The sequence below is a fragment of the Nansenia antarctica genome (genome assembly GCF_963989245.1).
Source record: "Nansenia antarctica genome assembly, chromosome: 12".
Classification (NCBI taxonomy): domain Eukaryota; kingdom Metazoa; phylum Chordata; class Actinopteri; order Argentiniformes; family Microstomatidae; genus Nansenia; species Nansenia antarctica.
Genome location: NC_137682.1, coordinates 30,440,508 through 30,452,539, shown reverse-complemented (window position 1 = coordinate 30,452,539; position 12,032 = coordinate 30,440,508). Strand labels below are relative to the sequence as shown.

At 41.2% G+C, this 12,032-nt stretch overlaps 1 protein-coding gene across 3 annotated transcripts in view; it reads right to left on the bottom strand.

Annotated features, from left to right (window-relative positions):
- Positions 1 to 3,017: 3,017 nt before the first annotated feature.
- The window catches only part of ets1 (v-ets avian erythroblastosis virus E26 oncogene homolog 1), a gene marked incomplete at both ends in the record, with an annotated part of 38,327 nt that continues 29,312 nt past the window's right edge, over positions 3,018 to 12,032 (bottom strand). For all 3 annotated transcript variants that reach the window (XM_080543442.1, XM_080543441.1, XM_080543443.1), the window contains 6 exons: positions 3,018 to 3,233; positions 3,768 to 3,886; positions 8,838 to 9,092; positions 10,527 to 10,772; positions 10,891 to 10,962; positions 11,463 to 11,663. In XM_080543442.1, coding sequence (XP_080399568.1) covers positions 3,018 to 3,233; positions 3,768 to 3,886; positions 8,838 to 9,092; positions 10,527 to 10,772; positions 10,891 to 10,962; positions 11,463 to 11,663 — 1,109 coding nt within the window. The remainder of the gene's footprint in view (positions 3,234 to 3,767; positions 3,887 to 8,837; positions 9,093 to 10,526; positions 10,773 to 10,890; positions 10,963 to 11,462; positions 11,664 to 12,032) is intronic.

Sequence of the window (12,032 nt, the reverse complement as noted above, 5' to 3'; positions counted from 1 at the left end):
GTTTGTGAACTAAATACATTAAAAATTATCTCATTAACAAAAATACAGAAACACTATAAAATATACAAAAAACAAAAACATCCATAATGAAACAGGTTTCCTAATGAATCATTCTGAGATACATGTATGCTAACATCACAAGGTATCTGTGTACAGTATGTTTATATTTGCCAAAGTAGGTCCACTTTGAATGATCTGTGCAATACAATGTATGTGACATTTGTTGATAGTCAGATTTTTCCTGACAACTAAACAAACTTCATTTTGAAGTCTAAACAGCCACATACGGAATGTTCCATTTAAACAGATAAAGACATTACAATTCTGACCAATTAAAATTGTGGCTGGCTTCAAGGGCATCTTCATCAATCACAAGTTAATAAGCAAACATTTGAATATCTGAAGAGTTGGCCTAGCATAAATCAGTATTAGGAGTAAAAAGCCCAAACGGTAAAAATCAAACATTGATTTGAATCCTGGACCTAAACATGCTAAAGGATGGAACCTCAGAAATTGAAGGGTAGATTTGTTCAACAACATTCAATCATCTCTAAGTAGAAATTCCATGTAATTTCTGAATGTGTGTGTGTGTTAATTTACGATGGAAGGACCAATGCTGTGGTGAATTGTACAACTAAATAGTACAGTAAAAATAGACAGATACAGTATATGTCTTCTTTATAATCTGAAGGGAAAATAGCCACTTGAGCAAAAGCTCTTAGCTGAATCCTAACGCTGAGTGGATCAAAGCAGAAACAATGATTTCAAATACGAGTGACTTTTGGTCCCTGTCCTCCAACATGGCGAGTGTACACAAAGAGCTATTGCCAAGGACCTCACATGGGTTTGGTTATTATTCCTGCTTTGTCTCTTGCTTATTTGTTTAATCTGGGTCTTAATAAAGCGTTGTGAAATACAATCTGTACAAATAGACATGTCAAAAGCTATTCTCATCAGATTGGGTAACATTCACTCACTGTAAACAATAACATTTGTATTTTAAGATGATATTTCTTGACTTTGGTTTTTCCCATAAGGCCTGTGTACAGTCATGTTCCCACTGATGACATGGAGGAAAATAGTGCTGTTGCTCAAAATCTAACCAGCACAACCACTGTGTGTCTTGAGCAAGTTACACAAATGCCATACAGCTTCATCAATCCCAGTCCATACACTGTGTCTTTTGTCTTAGAGATAATATACAAGCATGTTCAAAGCAGCATAAGAAAACTACCTTCTAATGCCACTTACTCTTGTGTTCTAGTAGACCTGTACCCCTGTATGTGATAGTCCTATTTGCCACTAAAATGCTATACTGTACTTTTCACCCTCCTAATACAGTGGTAAAGAAAGATACATTTCACTTCACAAAAGCCTCAAAGCAATTCAACAGCACAAGCACCTACTGTAATCACATCCTCAATGTCCTAACGATAATTCTCCATCAGACCTCTCTAATCAATGACCATGCACTTTAATCCCTCTCAGAGACAACACAGATTTCTCACACACCCCTCTTCTAACACTCTTCTAACACTCTTCTAACACTCTTCTAACACTCTTCTAACACTCTTCTAACACTCTTCTAACACTCTTCTAACACTCTTCTAACACTCTTCCACAGTTCAGACTCATTCCTTTAACACCTTCATGTATCTGTTTGCCCTAAACCATATACTTCAATACTGGTTGCCTCATTTTATTCAGAAAGTACTGCATAACACAGTAAAAGCAAAACAAAATACAGTATAATCTACCAACATTCCTAAGCTTTCCTACAAAAGAAAGTCCTCAACTACATGGTGCGCAAATCAGTGTGTCAACAACAGGTACCTCACAGTTCTGTCCTCACACAAAGCTGGAATGGAGGACTGAAAAAGTATGTAGTGGACATTCATGTCCAAATACTTTTGAAACTATAACAGACATTGTGTCTACTGATGTTTAATACTGTTGATACGATAATAATGTAAGAAATATGCCTTGGTGGTACTACATCCCTACAGTAAAGCGGCAAGCAATGCAGAGGTGAAAGTGTCAGTTTAAAAAATAACGGTTACTTTGTTGTCTGTCTATCCCCCATTCTTGGTATGAGTAAGTAACGCTTCTTCCTACCTATGAACATGAAACCTCTGAGCACAAGGCCAGTGTCTAGTGTCATCTGATATCCAAATCAGTATGTTTTCAGTTATTGGGTTTTACAGGGAAGGGACAAGACTAACTTTAACCTAATGGTGCAGCGTTTGGTTTCATAATACCTTCAACAACATGAAACAAATGGTGAACCCCCCAACTGAGCTGTAGGCTTACAAAGTAGGCTTAATAATAATAATAATAATAATAATAATAATAATAATAATAATACTGGCACAAACATATGTTTCTGAAATAACAGTCAAAAATGAAACACTTTTTTTGGTCCAAGCTGAGAACTCCACCCATGCCTATTGTGAGCAGCTAGGGAGAGAAACGGTGAGCATGTAAATACTCCTCTACAGTATGTTCCATGTTTAATTTTGGCAAGAAGATGTCATAGAAGGAACTTTCCATCCATGCGATATTCATCTTACAAAGGATCCATAACTCTCTCATGGCCCTCTTCCTCAGTGTCAGTTTCTTGTCATACATACTGTATGTACTGTACTGGAGGCAAAATGGACACTCGATTCTAACTGACAGCTTTACCTTGAGCTACTGAGTAATACCTACGCACGCACGCACAGACGCACACTCACACACACGCACACGCACACTCTCTCACACACACACACACACACACACACACACACACACACTATCTTCAATGCAACAGAGTATGAATTTGTACTTTTGGCATGTGCTTCCTTTTTCATCGTCGTCTGACAAGAGGTCAAAATGATAAAGACCACAGTAACTGTAGGTGTTCAGAATGAATGGACACCCATTCTACCAGATGGTAAAGACACCACTCTCTGAACCCCCAGTCCCCTTGGCTCCTTTTCTCTCCTCTTTTGTTCTCTCCTCTCATCCCCCTGTTGTCACTCATCTGTATCAGGCTTAACGTCCAGCATGGCATGGAGCTCCTCAGGGGTGTATCCCAACAGGCTTTTTAAGTCACAGACAAAGCGGTAGACGTAGCGCTTCCCCGACGTCTTGTGGATGATGTTCTTGTCGTAGTAGTAGCGCAGGCCACGGCTCAGCTTCTCGTAGTTCATCTTGGGCTTGTTCTTCCTCTTCCCCCACCTCCGAGCCACCTGAGCGAGTTACAAACAATCTAGTTACATAATGTAACAAACCTGGAGTAAACATGTTATAAGAAGCCATAAACCAAACAAAGGAGGCAAACAACGCTGATGACATTATTGTCAGGTTCAAAAAATATGTCACGTTCAACTGTCCCTAAACTGTTTATGTCACGTTCAACTGTCCCTAAACTGTTTATGTCACGTTCAACTGTCCCTAAACTGTTTATGTCACGTTCAACTGTCCCTAAACTGTTTATGTCACGTTCAACTGTCCCTAAACTGTTTATGTCACGTTCAACTGTCCCTAAACTGTTTATGTCACGTTCAACTGTCCCTAAACTGTTTATGTCACGTTCAACTGTCCCTAAACTGTTTATGTCACGTTCAACTGTCCCTAAACTGTTTATGTCACGTTCAACTGTCCCTAAACTGTTTATGTCACGTTCAACTGTCCCTAAACTGTTTATGTCACGTTCAACTGTCCCTAAACTGTTTAGGGCCCGCGTCGCATGTGAGGGCAATGGTGGGTGCTCGGCCTCTCACCTCGTCAGGGTCAGACAGCTTGAACTCCCAGCCGTCTCCTGTCCAGCTGATGAAGGACTGACAGGACTTGTCTGTCAGAAGTTCCAGGAGAAACTGCCATAGCTGGATCGGCCCGCTGCCTGAAGGACAGGGACAATAGGAGAGAAAATCAAAAAGGAGAGCAGGTTAGAACAGTGAGAGTCAAACACAGCAGCATGTAAACACTGCATATCTACCTGTTCTCTTCCTGCTTCGCATTCACTTTTTGTTTGTGGTTATTTGTCTTAGACACAAAAAAAACAACACTGTGAATATGCCTCTCTATATGCCTCTCTAAATCAGACTTATGCTGTATAACGCACAAATAATGGAGAATAGCCACTTGTCTGAGTACAAGGGTTCTATTCATCATATATCCCATTGTCTGCCCCTTGCCCTCTGCAGTATGTGGAACTGGGGGTCTGTCTATAAATTCCAAGCCGATGAAATCACTATGGTTTAAATAAGTCGTTATAGAGATGCAGATCTAGGGCCTTGACTGTAGACAGTGTGTGCATGCATGTACATGACTGTGTGGACACACACACACACACACACACACTGAGGCTGGATCCCCTGACTTCAAGCCAATATGGACTCCCACCAACCCATAGTAACATTATGTTACATAGGCCTACATTGCATTTCATTTCAATTGGTAAACAATGTAACAAATGGATGCACTCCCTGGCAATTGCATTTCAATTGTAATATAAACAAATAGACAGCTGGGTTATAACAAGGTTATTACATTTACGTAGGAGGAGAGAGAGCACCAGACAAAACAAAACAGTTTGGTTTGAGTCGCGCTCGATTAACTTGTACTTAGTACTCTTGGTACTCTTGGTACTCTTTGATCTTGTGGTTTTCGGTACCCACCCAGTTCTGGGCTCTCGCCTTCAAATCACACCTGCCTCTGCAGAGACTCCTATGCAAAGCTGTATCTGAGCAAAGCTGTCTCCCTGAACTGCTTCATAGGAGTGAACCTTATGTGACACAGGCCAGAGTTTTCAGAGAAGTTGTGTGGGAGTGTGGGATATACACTAAGTCACTTCTCTGCCAGCGCTCCTACCCACGTCATTCACAAAAACAGCATGTTGAGAGGAGACATGCGACATAGACATTTCATCTAATAAAACCAGCTACAGTGTGTCTAAAAAGCTTTGCGGCGCATTCCAAAAACTCTGTAATAGTGGACCCACATAACGGCGATCCCCATGGGCTCTCTGTAGGCGAAAAGGTTTCCAAAAATATGTCCCAATGCACAATGGGCTTCATTGAGAGAGAGAGAGAGAGAGAGAGAGAGAGAGAGAGAGAGAGAGAGAGAGAGAGAGAGAGAGAGAGAGAGAGAGAGAGAGAGAGAGAGAGAGAGAGAGCCTGAAGTTGTGGTCGCTTGCTGCATCTCCAGGGGTGACAGAACTCAGAGCTAACTGGAGTCTCACTTATCTTGCACCTTTATTATCAGGGTCTACTCATCTCTATGAGCAAACTGTTTGTTAGCACACTGTGACACTGAGGCACTAATTGAGATATTATATACATCTCTTACTGTTTTGTTCCACTCTCCATTTTCCCATAGTGAGAAAATGCATTTATTGTTTCTTTCGTTTGGCGGCCTAATGCACTTGAGCTCTCTCTTGGCAGGATGACAGCATGTATAATGACAGCTAATATCCATGGCTGCCCGCCAGACACTCTCTTTCTCAAGTGCATAAAGTTCTATATTACCACTTTTGTTTCTTGTCTTCCCTTTTGTTCTGGACGGCTCTGCCTGAAGAAGGTCTATGATGAAAGCTTGCAATAAACAATGTTGTTTTGCATTGTACTGGACGCTCTAAAAGCTGAGCTCTGAGAAAGTATGTATGCCTTGTCCGATGAAGATATGTGAACATGCATTAGGCTCTGAAACTGAGTCTCAACAGTAACTTGTAGCCATCGATACTGTCGTGATAAACAATCTTGATAGTTTGCTGTATGCAGCATATATTGTGAATGGCAACTATAGGGAAAATCCTGATGAAATCTAATGAAATAATACGTAATGAAAGTGTATGTTGTCAGTGACGTACAGTATGTGTTCTGGTATTCCCCTTCTCCCCTCTCACAACCATGTGACTGCAATTTTACACATAGCGGAAAAAGTCCCAAAAGGCTTTAGATAGACAATAAGATATGTCATAACTACTGTAGTGTGTCTGGCAAGTTGGTATTTTTGCACAGTTTTAATATTAAGATATAGAGTGTTCCCAATTATTTGGTATTCATATCTGACTAATGACATCTTAATGACATAGTCAGTCACCATAGCACAAAGTTTGATGCTAACATCCTGCTTTATCCAAAAAGGTATCAAAAGCTAACTTTTGCTAAACGTTTTAGCACTATAAACTGGAAACCTGCCTTAAAAAGAGACAAAAATAGCTGGTAAATCCTTTTTTGGAGTGTTTCTTTTGTCTTTAGTCTTTCTTTCTTTTAACACTTCTAAGGTGCATTTACATGAGTTGAACATGGAGGAGCGTTCTCAGTGTGTAGGTAGAAAGAGGTCTTGAAAGATTAAGAGATAAACCAACTCTAGAGTTAAGTGCAGGGGAAGATTTTTGTTGTTGCTACAACCGGGTTGCTAAGACAACATAGAAAAATAGGTTGAGATGCGGGCCGCAGATAAAAAAGCGTGCATATGAGAAATGCAGAGGTGCAAGACAGAGAGAAAAGGCTCATGAGCAAATTACTTTGTTTCCTGTGAAGCACATGAATCTGGAGCCGCAACGTTTAGAGGTGTTGATGAACGTGTATTTACATTTACATTTACATTTTGGGCATTTAGCAGACGCCTTTATCCAAAGTGACATACATTTGACTAAGTGAATCCTCTATCCACCTGTCATAGCAGGAACAAGTAATCTATGCTCAGGCCTGGGGTCATTGGCAGTCATCATGCTAGATGAAGGAAACATATATATATATATATTTATGTTTTTGTTTGTTTGTTTTGTTTTTTGTTATGGCACTATAGAAACAGTACAGGGGTGTAGAGGGTAAATAGATGTCTCAGGTGGGATAGTTAAGGTGTAGCCTTCAGTCTACGGTGGAGGATGGGGAGTTCTGACAGCCGTGGGAAGCTCATTCCACCAGCGGGGAGCCAGTATAGGTACATGTTCACTAGTGTATTCAGTATAGGTACATGTTCACTAGTGTATTCAGTATAGGTACATGTTCACTAGTGTATTCAGTCAGTACAGGTACATGTTCACTAGTGTATTCAGTCAGTACAGGTACATGTTCACTAGTGTATTCAGTCAGTACAGGTACATGTTCACTAGTGTATTCAGTCAGTATAGGTACATGTTCACTAGTGTATTCAGTCAGTATAGGTACATGTTCACTAGTGTATTCAGTCAGTATAGGTACATATAGGTACATATGACCAGCGGGGAGCCAGTATAGGTACATGTTCACTAGTGAGAGACTCCGGAAAAATCTCAGTTTTGGTACTACTAGATCTTAGTGCTGCCTTTGACACTGTAGACCACGACATTCTGATAGATAGACTAAAAACCTGGGTAGGACTTTCGGGCACTGCCCTAAACTGGTTTAGATCCTACCTACAGGACAGAAGCTACTATGTCTCCATTGGCAACGTTGTATCTGACCAAATTAAAATGACATGTGGGGTTCCCCAAGGGTCAATCCTTGGCCCCCTTCTATTCAATCTCTACATGCTTCCATTGGGACACATCATAAAAAAGAACAAAATTGCCTACCACAACTATGCGGATGACACTCAAATCTACATAGCCCTCTCACCGAACGACTATAGTCCCATTGACAATCTCTGTAATTGCATTGAGCAAATAAACGCCTGGATGACACAAAACTTCCTCCAACTAAACAAGGACAAAACAGAGATAATTGTATTCGGTGCACCTGACAAAAGATCGAAAGTCAGTGCAAAACTTGATTCTCTCTCTCTTCACAGTAAAAAACAGGTCAGAAATCTTGGTGTAATTCTAGACTCCGATCTAAACTTCAACAGCCACATAAACTCAATAACTAAATCAGCCTACTATCACCTGAAAAACATAACAAGAATGAGAGGTTTCATGTCCAAGCAAGACCTTGAAAAACTCATCCATGCATTTGTTTCGAGTAGACTTGATTATTGTAATGGTCTATTAACAGGCCTATCTAAAGGAGCTGTTCGTAAATTGCAGCTCATCCAAAACGCCGCTGCTAGGGTCCTAACAAAAACAAAGACATTTGAACACATTACACCAATCCTGAGATCCCTGCACTGGCTACCAGTCTCTCAGAGAATTGAATTAAAAATCCTCCTAATTACATACAAATCACAAAATGGTCTTGGACCAAAATACATATCAGATCTCCTCCCACCCTATATTCCCGCAAGGTCCCTAAGGTCAGCTGAGACAAATCAGCTAATAATTCCAAGAGTAAAAACAAAACACGGTGCAGCAGCTTTCAGTCACACTGCTGCATGCTCCTGGAACAAACTCCCTGAAGAAATCAAACAGGCCCAAACCCTAAAAATATTTAAATCTAAGCTAAAAATCTTCATGTTTTGCACCAGTTATGATTAAACACAAACACTTCTATCAATGTCTTTTTTCCATTAACTATTGTCTTTTTAAATGTTTTATCTATTTACTTCTTATATTTGCTTTTATTCATTGTAATTTTTATTTTCTTATGCTCCTCTTGCTGTATTTTGCACTTTGAATTGCCCCTGTTGTATGAAATGTGCTATACAAATAAACTTGCCTTGCCTTGCCTAGTGTATTCAGTATAGGTACATGTTCACTAGTGTATTCAGTATAGGTACATGTTCACTAGTGTATTCAGGCAGAAGCTCACAGTGCCCCCCAGAGACTGCCTAGCCAGCATGTAAAAGAGACAATGTGTTGTATAGCAACGCCATTAGAACTGGCATAATGTCCAAAGACCTACATCCACAGTGAGAATGATTCTAATCACATTGACTATCAGATAATTCTCTTTGGAGTATTAGGTGGATTGATGGACTGGGAAGCTCACCCGTGTATCCTGCAAGTGCAGCGGCGGGGATGACTGGCTTGTCCTTGCTGAGGTCCGATCGCTCTCTCACATAGTCCTTGAAGGTGCCCTTAGGCTTGTGTCCGTGCAGAGGGTAGTCCTCTGAGTCGAAGCTGTCATAGGAGGGTACACGCTGCAGACTGCTGAAGGAGGACTGACTGCTCCAGGACTGGGTCAGCCGGTCACAGCTCTCAAAGCTCTCAATGCTCTCAAATGAGTCCTGGCCCCCCAGCTTACCTGAGAGGGAAAAGGGAGAGAGAGAGAGAGAGAGAGAGAGAGAGAGAGAGAGAGAGAGAGAGAGAGAGAGAGAGAGAGAGAGAAAGAGAGAGAGAGAGAGAGAGAGAGCGAGAGAGAGCGAGAGAGAGAGAGAGAGAGAGAGAGAGAGAGAGAGAGAGAGAGAGAGAGAGAGAGAGAGTGAGTGGGGGATTGAGAATGAAATGTGTGTTTTGAATGTGAACAGTTTTGAGCAGTGACTTAAGGTTGTTGTGAGAGATGACAATATTCACGGCGGAAATACACAAAAGACCATCTCCCACTCCATTTCACTGCGATTTTGGTTTGGGCTAATTGAAAGAAGATTGCAGATGAAGATATGCAAGATCCCTGCTTATTGTTGCTCTTCAGGAAGATAAGAGGAGCCTTTTGATTGAGCTATTAAAGAATGAAAGATAATACAGCGCCTTGACTGATGCTGAAATCTTCAATTGCAAAAATTGAAGCCACATGTGGGTTCTTTGGTGCCACAAATATTTTCCCACGTTGAGAAAGCACAATGTGCTGCCAAGAAGCCCAGGATTTATGATGTAAGAGTCCTGAACATACCTTGCAGGCGAATGTCCAGGCCATCGGATGGGGCTGTGTGCACTGTAACTCTGATTTTCCTATTAATTTTTTCAGCTGGGGGGATTTGGGAGGAAAATCCCAGCTTTATTGGTATCAATGTAAACCATGCCTTTAATTCTTCTCCAAACTATCAGTGGGAAAGAAAACAGATGTGCTTGTGGCAAAGCAAATAGAGCAGTTCATGAGAAAGCCCCGCGCTCTTTGACTCTTCACACCTCTCTGTCCTCTGCTGAGAAACTTCAAGGTTGAGACGAGAAAGAGACGTTGAGAAGAAGAAGAAAAAAAAGATAGCGCTCTTGAAGGTTACCTCGCTTGAGCTGTTTTACATAGCGGATAGGGGACAGACAGCTCTCGGAGCACGGTGTGGCTTTATTCGTGTTTCACTCTGACACAAACAATTCAGTTTTTTTTTTTTTTTTTTTTTCTAAATCAGTCTCGAACATATTAGGCGGGTTTTGCTCAAACCACAACCCAACCATACAGCCTGCTTTCTTCTGGTACACACACTGATGTGGCATTGCAAGATCGACACTGTCAGCTCAATCACGTGCACGCACACACACACGCACACACACACACACACACACACACACACACACACACACACACACACATACACACACACACACACACACAAAGAAAGAGAGCAATTGCTTTGTTCCCCTATAATAGGAAGAACATCAGCATTGTACACACTAGTAGAAGTTATCAAGAAGCTTATGCACAACGGTAATTGTAATAAACCTAGCATTAGCCTTGATTCACTACACACAATGTCCTACCCAGACACCCAAACAGTGCTTCAGAGTCTACTGTGTCACCCCTTACCTCTGCTGATGCGACCCACACACATGTTGTCAGGGGAGACCACCTCTTGCTTCACTGTGAAGTAGTCACCCTGCAGCGGGTTGAGGGGTGTGTCCCGGAGAATGACGTTGGGATATTCGCTCTCATACTTGAGTGACAGTAGATCCTCTGAGCTGATTGGGTGAAGCGTCTGGTAGGACTCTGTGATAAAGCCTGGTTCTGAGTACTCAGAGGGAGGAACACACTGAGCATGCTCAATGCCATAGCCTAGAGAAACAGAGGAGAGAGAGAGAGATAGTTGACGTATGTATGAGAGATTACATATGTATGGCCACTGTATAAAGTGACACATTAAAAGCCATTGATAAGCCCATTTAATACTTACTGACAAAGTAGTCTGAGGTATAACGGGACTCCTGGAAGGTCAGACCGTTGACGGGGAAATGCTTTGTATCTTCTTCATGAAAAATACATACGGAAATCACTATGAATGAATGAATGGTCTTTATTGTCATTGATATTTATTTATTTTTCAATTCAAACCTTTATTTAAACTCGTAAGTTACTGAGGTTGCCCTCATTTACAGTAGCAACGAGTGATATAGTACAGGTACCATACACTAACATTGGCAATGATGTAATATATCATTTAACTGCCATAAACACTGCTTCTAGTGTTATGCCTGACTGATTAAAGACTAATGGCCTGAAGGAAACTGGAAATGGCCTTCATCTTTCTATCATGTAACTCTGTTGATGCTACACTTAAAACACTTGAACTTTCACACTAACATGGACAACATGTATGTACACATATATGTATTACTGAAACCAGGAGCTTGACTAATATTAGCTTGAATGCTGAAAAATGTATCCCTCTTGAATCAATAACGACCATAACCATTTACAATGTATACTTTTGAGTGTGGATCAACAGCATTGTCAGGCGGGCCATACCTTTCTGAAGCATCTCTAAATGTTCCCAGAGGATGTCCCCTACAAAGTCAGGAGCCAGGTCCAGGAAGCGCTCCTTCCCCAGCGCACACAGAGAGGCCCCGTTCATACAGAACTTGTGGAAGTCCACGTTCTTCAGGCTGAACTCATTCACAGTCCATGTCAGCCACTCGCCCACATGGCTCTCTGTCCACTGCCTCGGGTCTGAGGGACAGGGAGGGCCACACAATGAGTCGTCTAGGGTCACATTCATACACATATGCTATGTACATCATAATATATGCCATTTAGCGAATTCTTTTTTCCAAAGTGATTACAGTGACCGCATAAACTAGAAAAATAAGTTCCAGAAGAAACTTGCAAAGTGTTATTTTGGTAGTGGAAACGGTTTAACGATGAGATTAGAAAGTGAGATTGTCTTATGGTAGTGGATCAAGTTTGAGATGGTTTGGTTGGTTGGTTGGTTGGATGGGTGAATGGATAGATGAAAGAGAGGATGGATGGATGGGAGAAGGGAAGTATATAAAGATCAACACAAAGATCAACACTGTTTATATACTGAGTGAATCATTT